The 25,077-nt window shown below is 37.8% G+C and overlaps 1 protein-coding gene across 5 annotated transcripts in view; it reads left to right on the forward strand.

Annotated features, from left to right (window-relative positions):
* Nucleotides 1-25,077, forward strand: part of vps13c (vacuolar protein sorting 13 homolog C) — a 68,460-nt gene that overhangs the window by 37,918 nt on the left and 5,465 nt on the right. For all 5 annotated transcript variants that reach the window (XM_067399551.1, XM_067399553.1, XM_067399552.1 and 2 more), the window contains 26 exons: nt 535-990; nt 1,102-1,257; nt 1,742-2,000; nt 3,760-3,920; nt 4,067-4,188; nt 4,878-5,175; nt 5,744-6,133; nt 6,339-6,443; nt 15,944-16,105; nt 16,195-16,320; nt 16,411-16,544; nt 17,723-17,849; nt 17,931-18,166; nt 18,311-18,455; nt 18,567-18,707; nt 18,801-18,882; nt 18,989-19,058; nt 20,386-20,497; nt 20,683-20,796; nt 21,641-21,774; nt 21,871-21,952; nt 22,074-22,187; nt 22,484-22,559; nt 22,662-22,825; nt 22,965-23,010; nt 23,213-23,336. In XM_067399551.1, coding sequence (XP_067255652.1) covers nt 535-990; nt 1,102-1,257; nt 1,742-2,000; nt 3,760-3,920; nt 4,067-4,188; nt 4,878-5,175; nt 5,744-6,133; nt 6,339-6,443; nt 15,944-16,105; nt 16,195-16,320; nt 16,411-16,544; nt 17,723-17,849; nt 17,931-18,166; nt 18,311-18,455; nt 18,567-18,707; nt 18,801-18,882; nt 18,989-19,058; nt 20,386-20,497; nt 20,683-20,796; nt 21,641-21,774; nt 21,871-21,952; nt 22,074-22,187; nt 22,484-22,559; nt 22,662-22,825; nt 22,965-23,010; nt 23,213-23,336 — 4,136 coding nt within the window. The remainder of the gene's footprint in view (nt 1-534; nt 991-1,101; nt 1,258-1,741; nt 2,001-3,759; nt 3,921-4,066; nt 4,189-4,877; nt 5,176-5,743; nt 6,134-6,338; nt 6,444-15,943; nt 16,106-16,194; nt 16,321-16,410; nt 16,545-17,722; nt 17,850-17,930; nt 18,167-18,310; nt 18,456-18,566; nt 18,708-18,800; nt 18,883-18,988; nt 19,059-20,385; nt 20,498-20,682; nt 20,797-21,640; nt 21,775-21,870; nt 21,953-22,073; nt 22,188-22,483; nt 22,560-22,661; nt 22,826-22,964; nt 23,011-23,212; nt 23,337-25,077) is intronic.

Genomic DNA, 25,077 nt, shown 5'->3' on the forward strand with positions numbered 1-25,077 from the left:
ACTATTTTAATACATTTTAAAATGTAATATATTCCTGTGATGGCAAAGCTGAATTTTCAGAAGCCATTACTCCAGTAATCAGTGTCACATGATCCTTTAGAAATCATTCTAATATGCTGATTTGTAGATTAAGAAACATTTCTTTTTATCAATGTTAAAAACATTTCTGCTGTTTATCATCTTTGTGGAAACTGTGATACGTTTTTTTGGTCTTTTCTCGGGTTTTTTGATTCAAAATAATTTGATTTCCAGTATTTGAATTAGAAATCTTTTATAACAAATGAAATGTCTTTTAATCAATTTAATGCATCCTTGCTGAATAAAAGTATTAATTTCTTTAAAAAAAATCTTACTGACCCAAACCTTTGAATGCTAGTGTATTTGCTTCCTTTACTGTTACTGTATGTCAAGTACTAAGTACTAAGTTTTTTTTCTGTGTAAATGTATACAGTATTACGTTTTCATTACATTTCATTTGAATATTTGCTAAACTATGTTGAGCTAACATGCTTTTTCTCCATCTTGCTATCTCAGATCTCTCCTATTATTCTTAACACTGTCATTACCATCACCGCGGCCATGGCACCCAAACCTAAAGAAGAACCGTCACAGCAGACGTCTGATGACCTGAACAGTCTCTGGTCTTTGATAAAAGTCGCTAATGCAAACTACTGGTTCCTTGGTGTGGACATGGCCTCTGAGGTCACTGAGAGCTTCAAGGATGTGGACAGCAGTAAAGATGGAGAGAGTTTTAGGATGAGCGTGAAGGTTGTCCAGGTCACGTTGGAGTCAGGCTTGGGGCATCGGACTGTTCCCTTGCTGCTTGCAGAATCATCATTCACTGGTACTGCTCAGAACTGGTCATCATTGCTCAGTGTCTCTGCTGATATGACGCTGGAAGTGAATTACTTCAACGAGACTCATGCAGTATGGGAGCCACTGCTTGAGAGAGTGAACAACGGGAAACAGAGGTGGAAGCTCCAATTAAACGTAAGTAGAATTGTGCTTCTTTTTTCACTTCTGCGTATAAACATGAATCCAGATTGCCACCTTGTTAAATATCTTGCAGGTTATTGATTATTTGTGTGTTTCTGTGTGTAGATGAAGAATAACCCTGTTCGAGATAAAAGTCCAGTTCCTGGGGAGGATTTTATTATGTTGCCAGAACCTCGCACAGCCATCACTATATGTTCCAAAGACACCATGAACATCACAGTGTCCAAGTGCTGCCTCAGTGTCTTCAACAACCTGGCTAAGGTAAACAAAAAGTGACATTAAATTCCTTTATAATGTTTCAAATGATTTCCATTTAAAATAAATGCTGTTCTTTTGAACTTTTCATTCATCCAAGTAAGAATCCTGAAAAAAAAAAAAGTATCATGGTTTCCACAAAAATATTAAGTAGCCCATCTGTTTTCAACATTGATCATAAGAAATGTTTCTTGAGAACCAAATCAGCATATTAGAATGATTTCTGAAGGATCATGTGACACTAAAGACTGAAGTAATGGCTGCTGAAAATTCAGCAGGAATAAGTTCCATTTTAAATAGATTATAATAGAAAACAGTTATTTTACAATATTACTGTTTTACTGTATGTTTGTTAAATAAATGCAGCCTTGGTAAGCATTTCTTCTTTCAGAAACAAACAAAGAAAATCTTACCAACCCCAAACTTTTGAACAGTAGTGTATGCTATACATATAAAAATTAATTTTGTTTATTCATTTCTCTCTTGTCAGGCATTCTCCGAGAGCACAGCCTCCACTTTTGACCGATCTCTCAAGGAGAAATCCCCTTTCACCATTCGCAATGCATTAGGCATTCCTCTCATTGTTCAGCACAGCGCTAACCTGCGTTTGTTTGGCTCATCCTCACCGGGTAAACTGCACGAATTGGCTGTGGATAAAAGTGTGGATTTAGACCATTCATCCTTTGAGCGTTCATCACGACTGTCCGCCCTGCAGAGGCAGGAAAGCTGCTTATTCAATCTCAGCATAGGTCAGTAACATGGGAGATACAGTATACACCTCGTAAACTGTACAAATGCCTTGGGTTGTGCCTCAAAACTTATTAAGCTGCTTACCTAGTGCATATTATGCCCAAAAATGCTATCTTAGAAAGTTTAAGCATGTCTATGATGTCCAAAAATGCTGGGTCCCACTTTATATTAGGTGGCCTTAACTACTATGTACTTACATTTAAAATAAAGGTGCCCTAGAACTTTTTTTTAAAAAGATTTAATATAAGTCTAAGGTGTCCCCTGAATGTGTCTGTGAAGTTTCAGCTCAAAATACCCCATAGATTTTTTTTTTTATTAATTTTTTTAACTGCGTATTTTGGGCATAATTAGAAATGAGCCGATTCAGGGTGTGTGGCCCTTTAAATCGTGTGCTCCACGCCCCAAGAGCTCGCGCTTGCCTTAAACAGCATAAAAAAATTTCAAACAGCTAATATAACCCTCAAAATGGATCTTTATAAAGTGTGCGTCATGCAGCATGTCTAATCGCGTAAGTATAGTGTTTATTTTGATGTTTACATTGATTCTGAATGAGTTTGATAGTGCTCCGTGGCTAACCGGCTAATGCTACACTGTTGGAGAGATTTATAAAGAATGAAGTTGTGTTTATGAATTATACAGACTGCAAGTGTTTAAAAATGAAAATAGCGATGGCTCTTGTCTCCGTGAATACAGTAATAAACTATGGTAACTTTAACCACATTTAACAGTACATTAGCAACATGCTAACGAAACATTTAGAAAGACAATTTACAAATATCACTAAAAATATCATGTTATCATGGATCATGTCAGTTATTATTGCTCCATCTGCCATTTTTCACTATTGTTCTTGCTTGCTTACCTAGTCTGTTGATTCAGCTGTGCACATCCAGACGTTCTGCCCTTTTCTAATGCCTTTCATAATGTTGGGAACATGGGCTGGCATATGCAAATATTGGGGGCGTACACCCCGACTGTTACGTAACAGTCTGTGTTATGTTGAGATTCACCTGTTCTTCTGAGGTCTTTTAAACAAATGAGATTTACATAAGAAGGAGGAAGCATTGGAGTTTGAAAATCACTGTATGTCATTTCCATGTACTGAACTCTTGTTATTTAACTATGCCAAGGTAAATTCAATTTTTGAATCTAGGGCACTTATTGTGTACATACATGTTTTTATATTGTACTTATATTTTTAAAATACCTGCATGTAATTACATCTGTAGTATTACATTTATAATTACATTGTTGACCCATCCCTTACACCTTAACCCACACTTAAACCTATCCATACCACCAAACCCATCACTAACCTCACCCATATCCACCTCAATAGCAGCAAAAGTGTTTTTCAATACAGTATTTTTTGATGTAAGTGCATAGTAGTTAAGACCACCTAATATAAAATGGGACCAAATGCTGTTTTGGTAGGTCACTCAAAGTTTTGAGAAGACCCAACTCTATGTATGTTTTGCGAGACCCCCCTTTCCATTAAAAATATTTTATTGAACTGTCCTACCTTTGATGCAAGTAGACAACATTTTTATGTAGTAAGCTCACTTAAAGACTTGTTCAGTTAGATTTTACCAGAAAAGGTTTTAGAATTTTTATCATAATATTTAAGTATAATATTATCTGCTGTTTTTTTCCTTCTCTTTTTGTTTGGTCGTATACAATATGTATCATACAATTACAACTTTTATATTATATTATACAATACCTAATCCTAAACTGTAAAAAATGTACTTTGTGCAGTTCCTTCAGGTTACAGTGAGATTTCAAATATCCCGTTGGGAAAGCCTGGCCGCAGACTGTATAATGTCAGAGGACCCATGCAACTGGAAGCGGTGTCTGTACTGCTTCAGATCGATGCCAGCGAGGGCAACAAGGTCATCACAGTACGGTCCCCCCTACAGGTTCGTCTGCTCTTTACCTGCAGAGACCGCACATCTGTCCACCTGTCTGAATAAAGAAATAATCATTCATGAAAATGACCTTGCTAAAATCATGTGACATTAATTTTTTTTTGCACTTTAACTGTATGTTAATTATGTGTTAACAGATAAAGAACCATTTCTCAGTGCCCTTTGCCATTCTGAAGTTCTCTTCTGAACTTGGAGTGATGGTGAATGTAGGGGTTGCTGAGCCTGAGAAGGAGTGTCATGTTCCCCTAGAAGCTTACAGGTATGGACTGATAAGTGTAATTGCCTACTTTGTCTAGAGTGCGTTTTGCATTCACATTACATTCACAGAGTTAAATATCATGAGTGGCAACTGTAAAGATCTTTGACTACATATCATGCATAATTACAATTCAATCACTATACCAGGGTTGTCAAACGTATTGTTTTTAAGCCTTGGTGTACTCATGTAGAGTTTATGCACAATAATAGCCTAGAATCAACTTTATGCTTCTTTATGAACTAACTTCATATCAACTAATCTAAACTGTAACACTTGCAGGTTGCTAATTTCAATGCCCTGGGGTGATTAAGATTACATTTACATATAAAATCACCAATTACAGAATATTAATCAAACTACATTTTTGACAAGAAAAGTAGAAGCTACATACTGCTCTGGATGACTTTAGATTTAATTATTCAATCATTTCAGAGTGATATTTAATACAAAGCTAACATGTTATGTATGTAGTTCTGCAACCCTATCCCTCTGTAGCTCAAAATAGAATATATTATATGAAATTAAAAATGATCTCAAACATTTTTTTTTATTTTTTTCATAATTTAATCTTCTTTTTTTTTTACCTTGCAGATGGTGTGTTTGGCACCCCTGCACTATACTGTAAAATAAACGACCTGTATTTTTTGTGCTTTATGTTGTAACATTCTACGCTATATGTATTCCATCAGGAGTCAGCTGTTCTTGCTGCCTGTTGGTCCTTTAGAAGATCTGTATCGCCCATCATCCACATGCATCGCATGGAAGGAAAAGGTGCATGTGAGCTCAGAGGTTCAAGCAGTGCTGCAGTGCCCCGCCATAGACAGCAGCTTCCTACCACTTGTGGTGAACACCCTGGCTGTGCCTGATGACCTCAGCCACATTGCCAGCCATGGGGAAGGGGACTGGGACCCTGCTTATGTCATCCACCTGCACCCAGCTGTCACTGTCAAAAACCTGCTACCTTACTCAATACGCTACCTGCTGGAGGTGCGGAATATTGCACTTTCAATACACAAATGCTACAACCCATTTGACATACACTACCATTCAAAGGTTTGTGGTCAGTAAGAGTTTTTTTAAAGAAGTCTTATGCTCACCAAGACATATTTTATTTATTTGAAAATAAAAATACATTAATATTGTTAAATATTATTGCTGAATTTTCAGTGTCATTACTCTAGTTTTCAGTGTCACACAATCCTTCAGAAATCATTCTAATATGCTGATTTGATGTTCATGAAACATTTGCTAATGCTGTCAATGTTGAAAACAGTTATGCTGCTTAATATTTTTGCGAAAACCGTAATACATTTTTGATAAATAGAAAGCTCAAAAGAACAGCATTTATTTGAAATCTTTTGTGGAATTATAAATGTCTATTTTGTCACTCTTGATCAATTTAATTTGTCCTTGCTGAATAAAAAACATAATTAAAAGAAATCTTACTGACCACAAACTTTGTGTATGACATGTTCATATTCAAATCAGTATGATTTATTATCTATTTAATATTAGCCAGCAGTCATTTATTAAAACCTCATCACAACTCTCATAGGGTTCTGCTGACTTCTACGAGCTTCAGGAGGGCAGTGCGGCGGATGTGCTGAATTCAAATGTTAGCGGTGAAATAATGGAACTTGTTTTGATCAAATACCAAGGTCGCAACTGGACTGGGCGTATGAGAATTAGTAGAGACATGCCTGAGTTCCTCTCCGTCTGCTTCACATGCGACACTACAGAGGGACTGACCGTGGATGTCGGTGTGCATGTGTCTCACGTGAACAGCAAAATTGTCCTCTCCATTTATAGTCCATACTGGATCATCAATAAGACATCCCGCGTGCTTCAATATCGTGCTGAGGATACCTGTGTGAAACACCCATCTGACTTCAGAGATGTCATTCTGTTCTCCTTCAAAAAGAAGAATCTCTTCAGCAAGAATAAGGTTGGATTGGGCTCTTTGGCTGTTAATAAATCTGTAAAGCTATATTAGCTGAATATCTAAAATAATCAAATCATGAATGCCAACATGAACTTTAAACTTGATATGTTTGGGCTGTAATGTTCAGAAAACCATGTTTTACCTCTAGATTTTGTTACAAAATATTATGATATTCCTTTCTAAATTTACATACTGCTCTTCCTTTCAGTTGCAACTCTGTGTGTCCACCAGCTCCTGGTCCGATGGCTTCTCGCTAGACACTGTTGGCAGCTATGGATGTGTGCGCTGTCCAGACAAAGCCGGGGACTACCTGGTACAGTAAATGCTTTGAACATAAAAAGTCAGGGTGGGACTTGGTTTTGTCCATCTGGAATTGATTGAATAGTTGGATCATTGTGGTTTGCTATTACTGTGATTTTAATGTGAGTGACGGGTTGTCCCGCCTTCACACCAGTAAACACGTCATCAAAGAAGAGATGACGCTGCAAGAGAGAGGTATGGTGGCTGAGAGATCTCCGTGTGCTGCAACTGAAAAAAACACATGTAAATAGAAACAACACCAGCAAATTAAGAAAACATCTTCATCAGTTTGACAACACATGTTCTGCAAATGCTCACAACGCAACCAAATACAGAAACACACTGCAAATACTCACAATGCACCAGGATGTTAAAATAAACACAAAAAACCCCACATCTTTCAAGTCAACACCACTGACGAGTAAACATTGAACAATAAGCATGTCCCAACCAGGTTTGTCACTTGTTGGGATCCCCTTGAAACACTTCCGTTGTGGTCTGTGCTATTTGCAGTATGTTTCTGTATTTGGTTGCATTGTGAGTATTTGCAGCACGTTTCTGTATTTAAATTGCATTGTGAGTATTTGCAACGCGTTTCTGTATTTGGTTGCATTGTGAGTATTTGCAACGTGTTTCTGTATTTGGTTGCATTGTGAGTATTAGCAGCACGTTTCTGTATTTGGTTGCATTGTGAGTATTTGCAGCGAGTTTCGGTATTTGGTTGCATTGTGAGTATTTGCAGCGAGTTTCGGTATTTGGTTGCATTGTGAGTATTTGCAGCGAGTTTCTGTATTTGGTTGCGTTGTGAGTATTTGCAGCGAGTTTCGGTATTTGGTTGCATTGTGAGTATTTGCAGCGAGTTTCGGTATTTGGTTGCATTGTGAGTATTTGCAACATGTTTCTGTATTTGGTTGCATTGTGAGTATTTGCAACGTGTTTCTGTATTTGGTTGCATTGTGAGTATTTGCTGCACGTTTCTGTATTTGGTTGTGTTGTGAGTATTTGCAGCGAGTTTCGGTATTTGGTTGCATTGTGAGTATTTGCAGCGAGTTTCGGTATTTGGTTGCATTGTGAGTATTTTCAGCGAGTTTCTGTATTTGGTTGCGTTGTGAGTATTTGCAGCGAGTTTCGGTATTTGGTTGCATTGTGAGTATTTGCAGCGAGTTTCGGTATTTGGTTGCATTGTGAGTATTTGCAGCACGTTTCTGTATTTGGTTGCATTGTGAGTATTTGCAACGTGTTTCTGTATTTGGTTGCATTGTGAGTATTTGCAGCGAGTTTCGGTATTTGGTTGCATTGTGAGTATTTGCAGCGAGTTTCGGTATTTGGTTGCATTGTGAGTATTTGCAGCGAGTTTCTGTATTTGGTTGCGTTGTGAGTATTTGCAGCGAGTTTCGGTATTTGGTTGCGTTGTGAGTATTTGCAGCGAGTTTCGGTATTTGGTTGCATTGTGAGTATTTGCAGCGAGTTTCGGTATTTGGTTGCATTGTGAGTATTTGCAGCGAGTTTCGGTATTTGGTTGCATTGTGAGTATTTGCAGCACGTTTCTGTATTTGGTTGCATTGTGAGTATTTGCAGCGAGTTTCGGTATTTGGTTGTGTTGTGAGTATTTGCAACGTGTTTCTGTATTTGGTTGCGTTGTGAGTATTTGCAACGTGTTTCTGTATTTGGTTGCGTTGTGAGTATTTGCAGCACGTTTCTGTATTTGGTTGCGTTGTGAGTATTTGCAGCACGTTTCCGTATTTGGTTGCATTGTGAGTATTTGCAGCGAGTTTCGGTATTTGGTTGCATTGTGAGTATTTGCAACGTGTTTCGGTATTTGGTTGCATTGTGAGTATTTGCAGCACGTTTCTGTATTTGGTTGCATTGTGAGTATTTGCAGCGAGTTTCGGTATTTGGTTGCATTGTGAGTATTTGCAGCGAGTTTCGGTATTTGGTTGCATTGTGAGTATTTGCAGCGAGTTTCGGTATTTGGTTGTGTTGTGAGTATTTGCAACGTGTTTCTGTATTTGGTTGCGTTGTGAGTATTTGCAACGTGTTTCTGTATTTGGTTGCGTTGTGAGTATTTGCAGCACGTTTCTGTATTTGGTTACATTGTGAGTATTTGCAGCGAGTTTCGGTATTTGGTTGCATTGTGAGTATTAGCAGCACGTTTCTGTATTTGGTTGCATTGTGAGTATTTGCAGCGAGTTTCGGTATTTGGTTGCATTGTGAGTATTTGCAGCGAGTTTCGGTATTTGGTTGCGTTGTGAGTATTTGCAACGTGTTTCTGTATTTGGTTGCATTGTGAGTATTTGCAGCGAGTTTCTGTATTTGGTTGCATTGTGAGTATTTGCAGCGAGTTTCGGTATTTGGTTGTGTTGTGAATATTTGCAGCATGTTTCTGTATTTGGTTGCGTTGTATTTGCAGCCTGTTTTCTGTATTTGGTTACATTGTGAGTATTTTCAGCGCGTTTCTGTATTTGGTTGCATTGTGAGTATTTGCAGCGAGTTTCGGTATTTGGTTGCATTGTGAGTATTTGCAGCGAGTTTCTGTATTTGGTTGCGTTGTGAGTATTTGCAGCGAGTTTCGGTATTTGGTTGCGTTGTGAGTATTTGCATCACGTTTCTGTATTTGGTTGCATTGTGAGTATTTGCAGCAAGTTTCGGTATTTGGTTGCGTTGTGAGTATTTGCAACGTGTTTCGGTATTTGGTTGCATTGTGAGTATTTGCAACGTGTTTCTGTATTTGGTTGCATTGTGAGTATTAGCAGCACGTTTCTGTATTTGGTTGCATTGTGAGTATTTGCAGCGAGTTTCGGTATTTGGTTGCATTGTGAGTATTTGCAGCGAGTTTCGGTATTTGGTTGCATTGTGAGTATTTGCAGCGAGTTTCTGTATTTGGTTGCGTTGTGAGTATTTGCAGCGAGTTTCGGTATTTGGTTGCATTGTGAGTATTTGCAGCGAGTTTCGGTATTTGGTTGCATTGTGAGTATTTGCAACATGTTTCTGTATTTGGTTGCATTGTGAGTATTTGCAACGTGTTTCTGTATTTGGTTGCATTGTGAGTATTTGCAGCACGTTTCTGTATTTGGTTGTGTTGTGAGTATTTGCAGCGAGTTTCGGTATTTGGTTGCATTGTGAGTATTTGCAGCGAGTTTCGGTATTTGGTTGCATTGTGAGTATTTTCAGCGAGTTTCTGTATTTGGTTGCGTTGTGAGTATTTGCAGCGAGTTTCGGTATTTGGTTGCATTGTGAGTATTTGCAGCGAGTTTCGGTATTTGGTTGCATTGTGAGTATTTGCAGCACGTTTCTGTATTTGGTTGCATTGTGAGTATTTGCAACGTGTTTCTGTATTTGGTTGCATTGTGAGTATTTGCAGCGAGTTTCGGTATTTGGTTGCATTGTGAGTATTTGCAGCGAGTTTCGGTATTTGGTTGCATTGTGAGTATTTGCAGCGAGTTTCTGTATTTGGTTGCGTTGTGAGTATTTGCAGCGAGTTTCGGTATTTGGTTGCATTGTGAGTATTTGCAGCGAGTTTCGGTATTTGGTTGCATTGTGAGTATTTGCAGCGAGTTTCGGTATTTGGTTGCATTGTGAGTATTTGCAGCACGTTTCTGTATTTGGTTGCATTGTGAGTATTTGCAGCGAGTTTCGGTATTTGGTTGCATTGTGAGTATTTGCAGCGAGTTTCGGTATTTGGTTGTGTTGTGAGTATTTGCAACGTGTTTCTGTATTTGGTTGCGTTGTGAGTATTTGCAACGTGTTTCTGTATTTGGTTGCGTTGTGAGTATTTGCAGCACGTTTCTGTATTTGGTTGCGTTGTGAGTATTTGCAGCACGTTTCTGTATTTGGTTGCATTGTGAGTATTTGCAGCGAGTTTCGGTATTTGGTTGCATTGTGAGTATTTGCAACGTGTTTCGGTATTTGGTTGCATTGTGAGTATTTGCAGCACGTTTCTGTATTTGGTTGCATTGTGAGTATTTGCAGCGAGTTTCTGTATTTGGTTGCATTGTGAGTATTTGCAGCGAGTTTCGGTATTTGGTTGCATTGTGAGTATTTGCAGCGAGTTTCGGTATTTGGTTGTGTTGTGAGTATTTGCAACGTGTTTCTGTATTTGGTTGCGTTGTGAGTATTTGCAACGTGTTTCTGTATTTGGTTGCGTTGTGAGTATTTGCAGCACGTTTCTGTATTTGGTTACATTGTGAGTATTTGCAGCGAGTTTCGGTATTTGGTTGCATTGTGAGTATTAGCAGCACGTTTCGGTATTTGGTTGCATTGTGAGTATTTGCAGCGAGTTTCGGTATTTGGTTGCATTGTGAGTATTTGCAGCGAGTTTCGGTATTTGGTTGCGTTGTGAGTATTTGCAACGTGTTTCTGTATTTGGTTGCATTGTGAGTATTTGCAGCGAGTTTCTGTATTTGGTTGCATTGTGAGTATTTGCAGCGAGTTTCGGTATTTGGTTGTGTTGTGAATATTTGCAGCATGTTTCTGTATTTGGTTGCGTTGTATTTGCAGCCTGTTTTCTGTATTTGGTTACATTGTGAGTATTTTCAGCGCGTTTCTGTATTTGGTTGCATTGTGAGTATTTGCAGCGAGTTTCTGTATTTGGTTGCGTTGTGAGTATTTGCAGCGAGTTTCGGTATTTGGTTGCGTTGTGAGTATTTGCATCACGTTTCTGTATTTGGTTGCATTGTGAGTATTTGCAGCAAGTTTCGGTATTTGGTTGCGTTGTGAGTATTTGCAACGTGTTTTGGTATTTGGTTGCATTGTGAGTATTTGCAGCACGTTTCTGTATTTGGTTGCATTGTGAGTATTTGCAGCGAGTTTCGGTATTTGGTTGCATTGTGAGTATTTGCAGCGAGTTTCGGTATTTGGTTGCATTGTGAGTATTTGCAGCGAGTTTCGGTATTTGGTTGTGTTGTGAGTATTTGCAACGTGTTTCTGTATTTGGTTGCGTTGTGAGTATTTGCAACGTGTTTCTGTATTTGGTTGCGTTGTGAGTATTTGCAGCACGTTTCTGTATTTGGTTGCATTGTGAGTATTTGCAGCGAGTTTCGGTATTTGGTTGCATTGTGAGTATTTGCAACGTGTTTCGGTATTTGGTTGCATTGTGAGTATTTGCAGCACGTTTCTGTATTTGGTTGCATTGTGAGTATTTGCAGCGAGTTTCGGTATTTGGTTGCATTGTGAGTATTTGCAGCGAGTTTCGGTATTTGGTTGCATTGTGAGTATTTGCAGCGAGTTTCGGTATTTGGTTGTGTTGTGAGTATTTGCAACGTGTTTCTGTATTTGGTTGCGTTGTGAGTATTTGCAACGTGTTTCTGTATTTGGTTGCGTTGTGAGTATTTGCAGCACGTTTCTGTATTTGGTTGCGTTGTGAGTATTTGCAGCACGTTTCTGTATTTGGTTGCATTGTGAGTATTTGCAGCGAGTTTCGGTATTTGGTTGCATTGTGAGTATTTGCAACGTGTTTCGGTATTTGGTTGCATTGTGAGTATTTGCAGCGAGTTTCGGTATTTGGTTGCATTGTGAGTATTTGCAGCGAGTTTCGGTATTTGGTTGTGTTGTGAGTATTTGCAACGTGTTTCTGTATTTGGTTGCGTTGTGAGTATTTGCAACGTGTTTCTGTATTTGGTTGCGTTGTGAGTATTTGCAGCACGTTTCTGTATTTGGTTACATTGTGAGTATTTGCAGCGAGTTTCGGTATTTGGTTGCATTGTGAGTATTAGCAGCACGTTTCGGTATTTGGTTGCATTGTGAGTATTTGCAGCGAGTTTCGGTATTTGGTTGCATTGTGAGTATTTGCAGCGAGTTTCGGTATTTGGTTGCGTTGTGAGTATTTGCAACGTGTTTCTGTATTTGGTTGCATTGTGAGTATTTGCAGCGAGTTTCTGTATTTGGTTGCATTGTGAGTATTTGCAGCGAGTTTCGGTATTTGGTTGTGTTGTGAATATTTGCAGCATGTTTCTGTATTTGGTTGCGTTGTATTTGCAGCCTGTTTTCTGTATTTGGTTACATTGTGAGTATTTTCAGCGCGTTTCTGTATTTGGTTGCATTGTGAGTATTTGCAGCGAGTTTCGGTATTTGGTTGCATTGTGAGTATTTGCAGCGAGTTTCTGTATTTGGTTGCGTTGTGAGTATTTGCAGCGAGTTTCGGTATTTGGTTGCGTTGTGAGTATTTGCATCACGTTTCTGTATTTGGTTGCATTGTGAGTATTTGCAGCAAGTTTCGGTATTTGGTTGCGTTGTGAGTATTTGCAACGTGTTTCGGTATTTGGTTGCATTGTGAGTATTTGCAGCACGTTTCTGTATTTGGTTGCATTGTGAGTATTTGCAGCGAGTTTCGGTATTTGGTTGCATTGTGAGTATTTGCAGCGAGTTTCGGTATTTGGTTGCATTGTGAGTATTTGCAGCGAGTTTCGGTATTTGGTTGTGTTGTGAGTATTTGCAACGTGTTTCTGTATTTGGTTGCGTTGTGAGTATTTGCAACGTGTTTCTGTATTTGGTTGCGTTGTGAGTATTTGCAGCACGTTTCTGTATTTGGTTGCATTGTGAGTATTTGCAGCGAGTTTCGGTATTTGGTTGCATTGTGAGTATTTGCAACGTGTTTCGGTATTTGGTTGCATTGTGAGTATTTGCAGCACGTTTCTGTATTTGGTTGCATTGTGAGTATTTGCAGCGAGTTTCGGTATTTGGTTGCATTGTGAGTATTTGCAGCGAGTTTCGGTATTTGGTTGCATTGTGAGTATTTGCAGCGAGTTTCGGTATTTGGTTGTGTTGTGAGTATTTGCAACGTGTTTCTGTATTTGGTTGCGTTGTGAGTATTTGCAACGTGTTTCTGTATTTGGTTGCGTTGTGAGTATTTGCAGCACGTTTCTGTATTTGGTTACATTGTGAGTATTTGCAGCAAGTTTCGGTATTTGGTTGCATTGTGAGTATTAGCAGCACGTTTCTGTATTTGGTTGCATTGTGAGTATTTGCAGCGAGTTTCGGTATTTGGTTGCATTGTGAGTATTTGCAGCGAGTTTCGGTATTTGGTTGCGTTGTGAGTATTTGCAACGTGTTTCTGTATTTGGTTGCATTGTGAGTATTTGCAGCGAGTTTCTGTATTTGGTTGCATTGTGAGTATTTGCAGCGAGTTTCGGTATTTGGTTGTGTTGTGAATATTTGCAGCATGTTTCTGTATTTGGTTGCGTTGTATTTGCAGCCTGTTTTCTGTATTTGGTTACATTGTGAGTATTTTCAGCGCGTTTCTGTATTTGGTTGCATTGTGAGTATTTGCAGCGAGTTTCGGTATTTGGTTGCATTGTGAGTATTAGCAGCACGTTTCTGTATTTGGTTGCATTGTGAGTATTTGCAGCGAGTTTCGGTATTTGGTTGCATTGTGAGTATTTGCAGCGAGTTTCGGTATTTGGTTGTGTTGTGAGTATTTGCAACGTGTTTCTGTATTTGGTTGCGTTGTGAGTATTTGCAGCGAGTTTCGGTATTTGGTTGCATTGTGAGTATTTGCAGCGAGTTTCGGTATTTGGTTGCATTGTGAGTATTTGCAGCGAGTTTCGGTATTTGGTTGCGTTGTGAGTATTTGCAGCACGTTTCTGTATTTGGTTGCATTGTGAGTATTTGCAGCGAGTTTCGGTATTTGGTTGCATTGTGAGTATTAGCAGCACGTTTCTGTATTTGGTTGCATTGTGAGTATTTGCAGCGAGTTTCGGTATTTGGTTGCATTGTGAGTATTTGCAACGTGTTTCTGTATTTGGTTGCGTTGTGAGTATTTGCAGCGAGTTTCGGTATTTGGTTGCGTTGTGAGTATTTGCAACGTGTTTCTGTATTTGGTTGCATTGTGAGTATTTGCAGCACGTTTCTGTATTTGGTTGCATTGTGAGTATTTGCAGCGAGTTTCGGTATTTGGTTGTGTTGTGAGTATTTGCAGCATGTTTCTGTATTTGGTTGCGTTGTATTTGCAGCCTGTTTTCTGTATTTGGTTACATTGTGAGTATTTTCAGCGCGTTTCTGTATTTGGTTGCATTGTGAGTATTTGCAGCGAGTTTCGGTATTTGGTTGCATTGTGAGTATTTGCAGCGAGTTTCGGTATTTGGTTGCATTGTGAGTATTTGCAGCGAGTTTCGGTATTTGGTTGTGTTGTGAGTATTTGCAACGTGTTTCTGTATTTGGTTGCGTTGTGAGTATTTGCAACGTGTTTCTGTATTTGGTTGCGTTGTGAGTATTTGCAGCACGTTTCTGTATTTGGTTGCATTGTGAGTATTTGCAGCGAGTTTCGGTATTTGGTTGCATTGTGAGTATTTGCAACGTGTTTCGGTATTTGGTTGCATTGTGAGTATTTGCAGCACGTTTCTGTATTTGGTTGCATTGTGAGTATTTGCAGCGAGTTTCGGTATTTGGTTGCATTGTGAGTATTTGCAGCGAGTTTCGGTATTTGGTTGCATTGTGAGTATTTGCAGCGAGTTTCGGTATTTGGTTGTGTTGTGAGTATTTGCAACGTGTTTCTGTATTTGGTTGCGTTGTGAGTATTTGCAACGTGTTTCTGTATTTGGTTGCGTTGTGAGTATTTGCAGCACGTTTCTGTATTTGGTTACATTGTGAGTATTTGCAGCGAGTTTCGGTATTTGGTTGCATTGTGAGTATTAGCAGCACGTTTCTGTATTTGGTTGCATTGTGAGTATTTGCAGCGAGTTTCGGTATTTGGTTGCATTGTGAGTATTTGCAGCGAGTTTCGGCATTTGGTTGCGTTGTGAGTATTTGCAACGTGTTTCTGTATTTGGTTGCGTTGTGAGTATTTGCAACGTGTTTCTGTATTTGGTTGCATTGTGAGTATTTGCAGCACGTTTCTGTATTTGGTTGCATTGTGAGTATTTGCAGCGAGTTTCGGTATTTGGTTGTGTTGTGAGTATTTGCAGCATGTTTCTGTATTTGGTTGCGTTGTATTTGCAGCCTGTTTTCTGTATTTGGTTACATTGTGAGTATTTTCAGCGCGTTTCTGTATTTGGTTGCATTGTAAGGATTTTACCGCATGTGTGCTGTCAAACTGATGAAGATGTTTTCTTAATTTGCTGATGTTTTTTCTCTTTGCATGTGTTTTCTTCAGTTGCAGCGTGTTGAGCTCTCTCGGCCACTGGAGGTTATGTTGATTTAAAGATTACAAGTGCACATAAATTTTAAAAGAAAAAATGATGTGCACAAATAAATCTAAAATTTATAGTAAACACTGAAATATTACATAAAGTAATAACTGTCAATTTTGATTTCATGGTGATTTTAATTATAGTCTTATCAGTATTGCACAGAATTTCAATATTTGTCCATCTCTACTTTTCATATTTCATAATGGATTTGTCTTTATATTTTCATGTTATGACTTAATAGAGATGTCTGATAATAAAAATCTATATTATTTTGTCTAAATAAATTAAAAATACAAATATAGTAGCATCGTTTTAAGTGCTACTGTACATATAAATTTAGACATGACAACATTATTATTTACAGTATGGAAAATCTCATTTGATGTACCAGGTTGGGGTCAGCATCCAGATGAGCAGCTTTAATCTGTCACGAATTGTTACCATGAGTCCCTTCTACACGCTGGTCAATAAGTCTTCGTTTGAGCTGGAGGTTGGAGAGGTGCAGAATAACAATGGTTTCAGCAACAAGTGGCACTACATCTCCTCCACAGAGGTCAGAGCTGAATTCATCTTTTATCAAAGGCAGCAGTATGCACACACTGGTCTGTATGTGTGTTAACTGTACAATTGTGTGTGTTACAGTGTTTGCCTTTTTGGCCTGAGTCCACAACAGGGAAGCTGTGTGCACGAGTTGTGGGATCTGAATCTAGCTCCAAATCGTTCTTCTTCAGCAAGCAGGACAGCGGAACTCTGCTGCGCATGGATCAGGTGAACATGCTCTGGATGTAAACATGCTAAATATACTTTATTAAACGATATTGATTTAATTCACTTAATTGTAATCTTCTTTTCCATCAGTTTGGTGGCGTGATAGTGGATGTGAATATCTCAGACCACTCCACTGTCATCAGCTTCACTGATTACTATGATGGAGCTGCACCTGCTTTGGTTGTGAACCACACACCCGCAGCCACTGTCAACTTCAGACAAAGGTTGGCGCTTCAGTGTTTTACTTCATATGACAGATGATGAGAAAGACCATGATGAACTAATAGTCTTTTGTGAAAACTAGAGTTGTCACAATACCCAGGTTTAAGTAGTCAATAAGGCCAATACCATAATTTTACAAATCTCTTCAGTAATTGCAATACCACAACAAAAACTAATTGCTATTGAAAACACGGTTTTAATTATTAATATAAATAATTACTTAAGAGCAATGTTTACTTAATTGAGGAATACTTGAAGACTACATTCTGTTGTTTTAATTGAATTATTAAGTCAGAAATAAAATAAAGACAAAATAAACAAATTTCAAACAAAACAAGTGAATATAAACAAATAAAATAAATAACCATTTAAAAGTTTCTGGTCTATACGATTTAAAAAGATAAATAAATTAATAATTTTATCAAGCAAGGTTGCATTAAATTAAAAAAAGACAGTTACAAAAAGACAGTTACAAAAAATTTCAATTATTTTATATATATATATATATATATATATATATATATATATATATATATATATATATATATATATATATAGATAGAGAGAGAGAGAGAGAGAGAGAGAGAGAGAGAGAGAGAGGTAATAAAGGACTTTACAGGAAAAGATTGATTAATAATATATATATATATATATAAGAATCCTTAAGAAGCAGCTCAACTGTTTTAAAATATATTGAATTAAAAAGCACTTGTTAAATTGCAATAATATTTCACAGTATTACTGTTTTTACTTTGGTTTTGTTGTTTTCAATCTTCATTTACTATTACTATTAAATATAATAATTCAATATATAATGAAGGAAAAAAATGCCTGCGAATGTTTCTATTTACAACATGCTTTTGTAGTGTTGAGCAATGTACCCAAATACATATCTGTTGATTTCTTGAAAGCACAAAACGCGGGAGTTTTTGCTCATTTCTGAGTTATACAAGCTTGAAAATAGTCTAATTTTAACAAACAAAGTGTAGACGTGATGTAAAGAGATTTATTGTGCCGTGTAGACAGCTTCATTGATTAACCGGCGTAGCTGTGAGCTGTGCATAAGTGCTCCTTTTTTGGACTGCGATACCAAAGTACCAGTACTTTTTTAATATATTTATTCTTTTATTGAGTGTTTTGGAGTGTGTGAATATGTATCTGTGTCTTTGTGCTTGTGCAGAGGCTGTGAGGAGTCTTGGGCACTGAGACCAGGTGAAGCTCAGCGTTTTGCATGGGATGATCCAGCAGGGGTGAGGAAGCTTTGCTGGAGCTGTCAAGACCACAGTGGAGAACTGGACCTTGTCAAGGTTAGAAAGGGATTCTGGGTCAATGAATCTACTGATCGTCTTATGTTGCTGCTCATGTCAATCCCATGGTGTTTTCTTTAGGACGAGTGTGGGCAGTTTGCTTATAGCAGCTTAGTTCAGATTCACTGGGTGTCTTTCCTGGATGGCCGACAGCGGGTGCTGATCTTCACTGAGGATGTCGGCATAGTCACAAAAGCACGGCAGGCTGAGGAGCTGGAGCAGTTCCAGCAGGAAGTCAGCATCTCATTACAGAACCTGGGCCTGTCACTCATCAACAATGACATCAGGCAGGAGATTGCATATGTTGGCATCACCAGGTAAATAAACCCATGCCCAGCATCCCGCAGTGTTGTTGTAACACTAATAATATATAATAATTCTTCTAAGACTTTTACAGGGGAACAAAAATGCCACTTGACTGTCAAGGTGATTTTTGACGATGATTGAATTGTGTTTTTAAGTTCTGGTGTGGTTTGGGAGATGAGACCAAAGAACCGCTGGAAGTCCTTTAACCACAAGAACATTGGACTGTTGGAGAAAGCCTACCAAAACCATATCAGCAGCAAGAGTGAACCAGGCTGGACTAGACTAGAAACTGGCCTAGAGGTAATAAAGGACTTTACAGGAAAAGTTTGATTAATAAGGTTATTTATGTTGCTTAGACTTTATAGTATTTTTTTTTCTTTTTTTTTTTTTTCTTTTTTTTAATTAAAACAGGTGAACTTTGGAAGATTGCCCATGTTGATGAGACAGCCATTTTCCTGCGCTATCAGGAGAAACTTCCTGCCTGGCATTTGTATTGAGTTGAAACAGTCGCCTCACCAGAGGAGTCTACGTGCACAGCTCTACTGGCTACAGGTAGCACCCACACACAATCTACTTGTTGAATATCACGCTTCCGTCGTTTTTGGCAGTCGATCAGTTATTATGTGCACAATTTATTTGTTCCAGGTGGATAATCAGCTGCCGGGAGCTATATTTCCTACTGTGTTTCATCCTGTTCCTCTTCCAAAATCTATTGTTCAAGACTCAGGTACAAACACCAGCTAGCAAATGAAGGCTGTGTCTAAGCTAATACACTTCTGAGTGCACATTTAGAGTGAATGGACATGAACACATCATATCCCTTTTATCTTTAGAGCCGAAGCCGTTTATTGACGTGAGCATCATCACAAGGTTTAATGAGCACAGCCAAGTCATGCAGTTTAAGTAAGTGATTGCACAATGATTACATTTTTTACTTGTTGTGTCACAGTCTCACATGTACTAATTCAAATCAAATTAATTTTCTTGATCTTAAAAAAATCATCTAAAGGCTTATGATTTACTTAAATTAGTTTTGTAGACAAATATACACTACTGTTCAAAAGTTTGGGGTTAGTAAGATTTTTTTAAAGAAATACTTTTATTCAGCAAGAAGACATTAAATTGATCAAAAGTGACAGTAAAGATTTTTAAAGTACATTATTACAAAAAAATTGCTATTCTTTTGAATTTTTTTGTTCATCAAAGAATCCAAAAAATTTTTTAAAACAGTTTCCACAATTACATTAAATTGTAATAATATTTCACAATAGACATCTTTCAAAAACATTGAAATATTTTTTTTTAATGGTAGTGTATATTTTTTTAACAAAACTAAAATTTAACGCTGCAGTCCATAACTTGTCCAAAAATAAATTTTTGAGCAAGTACATAACCAGCTAGTGTTCAAAACTATCTCCTTACCTTAGCCCGATTCACAATGGTAAGCTTGTAATAATGTGTTCTAATCCGAGTAGTACTGGTAGGTTTCCACGGGAAATTCGAGCATGTCGGCGTTCGTCTTTGCATCATTATGTCACATCTGTTTACAGCTAGTAAGCTATATCGTATGAAGATGCAGCAGGTGACGGATCATTTATAGCCTTTTCTCACTTATCTGTACAGTAATTTAAACCTACAGTTTACTCTAATACACACTAAATACACATAGTCACGCAATGCTGATGTTGTTAACGTTAATAATTTGAGAACAAAGTATAACAATAATAATAATTTCCATGGTTTGATGTGATAATCACCATTGGCAACGCGATTTACTGTAATGCTTTTTTTTTTTCTCAGTTGGGCAGAAAAAAAGTGACCGATTTGTTACTTACTGGTTCAGATGACATTTTCCAGTAAAAATTCTTATTTTGGTCATACTTCCTAGACTACAATCTGTCTTTCTGAAGTACAGTATCCACCGGTGCGGTGACATTTTGAGGAGACAAACAGTCTCCTCAAAATGTTAAATTCATCCGCGCTGAGGAGCCATGCTGATGCACAACCCACATAAAGATGATAATTCTGCAAATAACTGCAATTGCAGGTTTCAAACAGAGGTGGCGAGAAAGAGGAAAAACATGTGAACTGCAGCTTTAATAAAAAACATTGCTTTTGTTGCTACATAATTACCATAATACCATGTGTTATTTCAGTTTTGATGACTTTATTATTATTTTTAGAATGAGTAGATCCAAAACTTTGACTTGTAGTGTTTGTTTTTCTGTAGGTACTTTATGGCATTAGTGCAGGAGATGGCAGTTAAGATCGATCAGGGTTTCTTGGGGGCAATCATCAACCTTTTTACCCCAGCCACTGACTCCCAGGATAGTAATAAGAAGGTAACGACTGCATCCTCTGACAGGTGTTCACATACTGTCACATAATGTTACTAATGAAAGGAATCCATAATGATTGCAGGGGTAAACACTTCCTCTGGCTGTTTTTGTTTCAATCATGTGTGGCTTTATGAAATGTGAATTAAGAGGGGGCTGGAGATGTCACTATGTGTTTCTCTGTGTTTCAGAATAAGCTGATAGAGAAGGACCTGGAGGCGCTGCAGGCTCAGCTGATGGAGAGCTCCATGACAGACACCTCGGGCCTAAGCTTCTTTGAGCATTTCCACATCTCCCCTATTAAAGTAATGAATCGGCACCATAGTCAAAACTAACACACTTCAAAACACAGCACATGTTCTCTTCAAGTTCACTTGTCACCAACATTTTAAATAAGACCTTCTCCCTAGTTTCAGTCATCAACATGCTGCAGCATGATTGGACAGAAACACACTACTGTTCAATATTTTGGGATCGATACAATTTTTCTCTTATGGTCTCTTATGCTTACCAAGGCTGCATTTATTTACCTAATATACAGTAAAACAGTAATATTGTGAAATATTATTACAGTTTCAAATAAATGTTTTCTGTTTTTATCTATTTTAATTAAAACACAATTTATTCCTATGATGGCAAAGCTGAATTTTCAGCATTATTACAACAGTCTTCAGTGTCACATGATCCTTTAGAAATCTCATATGCTGATTTGCTGCTCTAGAAACATTTCATATTATTATCAGTATTGTAAATAGTTGTTTTTCATATTTTTTTTTGAAACTGTGATACATTTTTTTTTAGGATTCCTTGATATCTATACAGTTCAAAACAACAGGATTTATTTGAAATAGACATCATATATATATTGTCTATTACTTTCAGTAACAATTCCATTATTAACCATTGAATGAGCAAAACAGGATCTACCAGCGTCAACCCTTTTTCAATGTTTTCCCCGGTTAACGACGTGCTTGTCTGTACTGTCATATGAAAGACTAAACTGAATCTCAAACACTTACATGTCAATGAATCATTTAATAATGAGAAATGATTGATAGATTTCCTTGATGGGTAGCTGCATCAAACTACGTCATGTAATTATTTATGTTTGACCTAAGCATCTGCGTGTGTGTATGTGTGTTTGTATAGCTGCATCTGAGTCTGTCTCTGGGCTCCAGTGGAGATGAGTCTGAGGAGGGTGAAATGGTGGCCATCCAGTCCGTCAACCTCCTGCTCAAAAGCATTGGCGCCACACTCACTGATGTAGATGATCTGATTTTCAAGTAAGGATTTCAGATGTGCATGCACTGTATTACTGACTCACATGCTTCTTTGAAAATATAAAGGCACTGATGTCTTTTTGTCTCGCTGTTTTTCAGACTGGCTTACTTTGAGGTGAAATATCAGTTCTACAGGCGAGAGAAACTGATGTGGGCGGTGATCAGACACTACACTGAACAAGTGGGTGATCTAAATATACACTAATACAATGTCAGAGGTCGTTACATGAGCAAACACTCTCCAACACGCTTACATTTTCACTTTAAATCATTGTATCTGAAAGAATTTTATCTCCTCATAGTTCTTGACGCAGATGTACGTGTTGGTTTTGGGTCTGGATGTTCTTGGAAATCCATTTGGCCTGATCCGAGGCTTATCAGAAGGAGTGGAGGCTTTCTTCTATGAGCCCATACAGGTCTGACAAACGCTGTTCATTTATCTATACATTCAGGCCTCATCATTTAATTCAGTACAAATATGAGTGTGTTCTCTTTTAAATGCCAGATATAAGTACAGGTTTGAATAACCTAGATCAGCACATCCACATAAAAAAGTGTATATCAAATATGAAACCATTTGAGGTATATTTATGCCAATCACCATTGTAATGCATGCAATGGTGTATTATGCCTAGTGGGAACTGATATTTATAATATCAAGTTATGATTTGCGTGTTATGATAGGTAACATTTGTACTGTTTGTGTGTGTAGGGGGCTGTTCAAGGACCTGAGGAATTTGCAGAAGGTCTTGTTATCGGTGTTCGAAGTTTACTTGGCCACACTGTGGGTAAGGCTCCCTGCTTTTCCTGCTTTTCTCTCTCAAACTAACATGTACTCACTGAGGATTCTTACTGCACATGCTTTTTTTGTTTCCACATTATCTTTATAGGAGGTGCAGCTGGTGTAGTGTCCCGTATAACAGGCTCTGTAGGTAAAGGCTTGGCTGCCATCACTATGGACAAAGAGTATCAGCAGAAACGGAGGGAGGAAATGAACAGACCCACGAAGGACTTTGGAGAAAGTTTGGCTAAAGGAGGAATGGGTTTTTTCAAGGTACTTAAGTTCCTGACACAAATAAAAATATATCCAAGAAAACATCCAAGCATTTCCATTTCTATTTTATGCATTATACAACAAAGTTCCATTGTGTATAGCATGAATTGACTTTTGTCATGTCCCTGTTCTCCTTCAGGGAGTGGTTGGTGGAGTAACAGGAATTGTGACCAAACCGGTGGAAGGTATGGTAGTTTACTACTGATGCATCGCTCACTTAAATGGTTTTTGAATCTGTTTTTGTATTCAGTTATGGCAAAAATATTTTAATTAAAAATAGGTTACACAAAAAATACACAAAATACATATAAAATGGCAACCCCTCACAGCAAAACCTGGACAAGAATGTAATACTGTATGTCATTTAATAATCTATCATGTGTTTAGGAGCAAAGAAAGAGGGGGCTGCAGGCTTCTTCAAGGGCATTGGAAAAGGCCTGGTTGGAGTGGTGGCCAGACCTACAGGGGGCATCGTAGACATGGCAAGCAGTACTTTTCAGGGCATTCAGAGGTGAGACACACACTATATACACAGATACAAACACAGACATGCACAGTCAGAGAACCATGTACATACATAGACTACTGTTTAAAAGTTTTCTGGTTAGAAAGATTTTTTTTAAAATAAATGAATACTTCTAATCTATTCAGCAAGGATGTGTTAAAGCTGCAGTCCATAAGTTTTGCCTCTTTGTCGCCATCTCTGTTTGAAACCTGCAATTGCAGTTAGTTGCGGAATTATCATTTTACGTGGGTTGTGCATCGGATCAGTCTAATGTTTTAGGAGTATGTGTAGGCTGTCAGTCACAGCACCATGTGGATACTGTATTTCTAAATTACAATGTGAATCGGGCTGAGGTAAGGAGATAGTTTTGAACACTGGCTGGTTATGTACTTCCTCAATAATTGATTTTAGATCATTTTAACCAAAAAAAGTTATGGACTGCAGCTTTAAATTGATCAAAAGTGACAGTAAAGATATTTATAATGTTTCAAAAGATTTCTATTTCAAATAAATGCTGATTTCTTTTGAACTTTCTATTCAATCGGAGTATTACAAAAAAAAAAAATGACCCCAAACAATTAAACTAGTTATTCACATAGTTCTTACTTTCAAATGAAGATGTTTATCTAGCAATATTTTGAACCCAAAAACTCATATGTAGTCATAATAAGACCACAAGTGGTTTAAAGGGGACACACATTTACTCATTGCAGAGTGGAAGTCATGAGGCCACTTCCTCTCATCCCAATTATAGCTTGGAAATCTTGTCTACTTCCTGCTATAGGACAGGGAGAATGTTTTGATGCATCATATTATGTAAGCACAGATGCCATTGCACTCTGAATTTAAAAAAATTATATTATCTAAGCAACCTTTTGGAAAGGAGGAACATACTGATGATGATATCCATTCTGAAAGGACAAGAAACATATTTAATATTTAATTAAACATTTCCTGTGGCAATTTTCTAATATACCATAGACTGGCAATTAAGATGTATCTAATTGTGTCATTGTCTTAATTTGTGTCTCTTTTGTCTTTTGTTGTCTTGCTTTTTTTTTTCTTTTTTCTCACATAGTGTTGCTTTTTGTTTTCCTGTGTCAACTAAATTTGTGACTCTTTCTTTCATGTTTTTCATGAGTTAATTCCTGGATGTGTTTGTTCTTTTTAGTTCAGTGAGTATTTAGACACTCATGAGTGTATGTGTACAGATGTGCGTATGAAGATCTGGATGACTGAAGCGTGAATGTATGTGTATTTATGCCCATGTTACCCAGAGAGATGGCAGTGAATGATCCCTCTGCATTCACTCAGTCGGGTTTGCTTGTTTCCTGAGTCACCCCCCCAAAAAAAATAAGAGCAAATTTGGCAGCATGAATAATTTCTAACCTTACAGGGTGTGAGTTCCTGAAACGTAAGTATTGCATCGTGGGAAGCAAAGGATGTGAGCTGTAGCGCAGAGCATTCTGCCATAATACACAGTTCAAGAATCCCCTGATATCTGGATCAATCAACATATGCCTATTTTCCCATCATTGTAACATTTGCTTCTGATCTCCACACCCCTTTCACTGGTGCATTTTGGGGCCAATAGAAAGTCTGATGAGCAGAACAGCCCAGACAGGAGCAGAGATAGTATACAGAGGAGCGGGAGTACAGATAAACACGTATACTCACTTGTAATTATATTTAAGGGAAAGTGGTCCTTTAAATAAAAAAAATGACAGGTGTATTTATATATAGCGTC

The sequence above is a fragment of the Chanodichthys erythropterus genome, chromosome 11 (genome assembly GCF_024489055.1).
Source record: "Chanodichthys erythropterus isolate Z2021 chromosome 11, ASM2448905v1, whole genome shotgun sequence".
In the NCBI taxonomy this organism is placed as follows: domain Eukaryota; kingdom Metazoa; phylum Chordata; class Actinopteri; order Cypriniformes; family Xenocyprididae; genus Chanodichthys; species Chanodichthys erythropterus.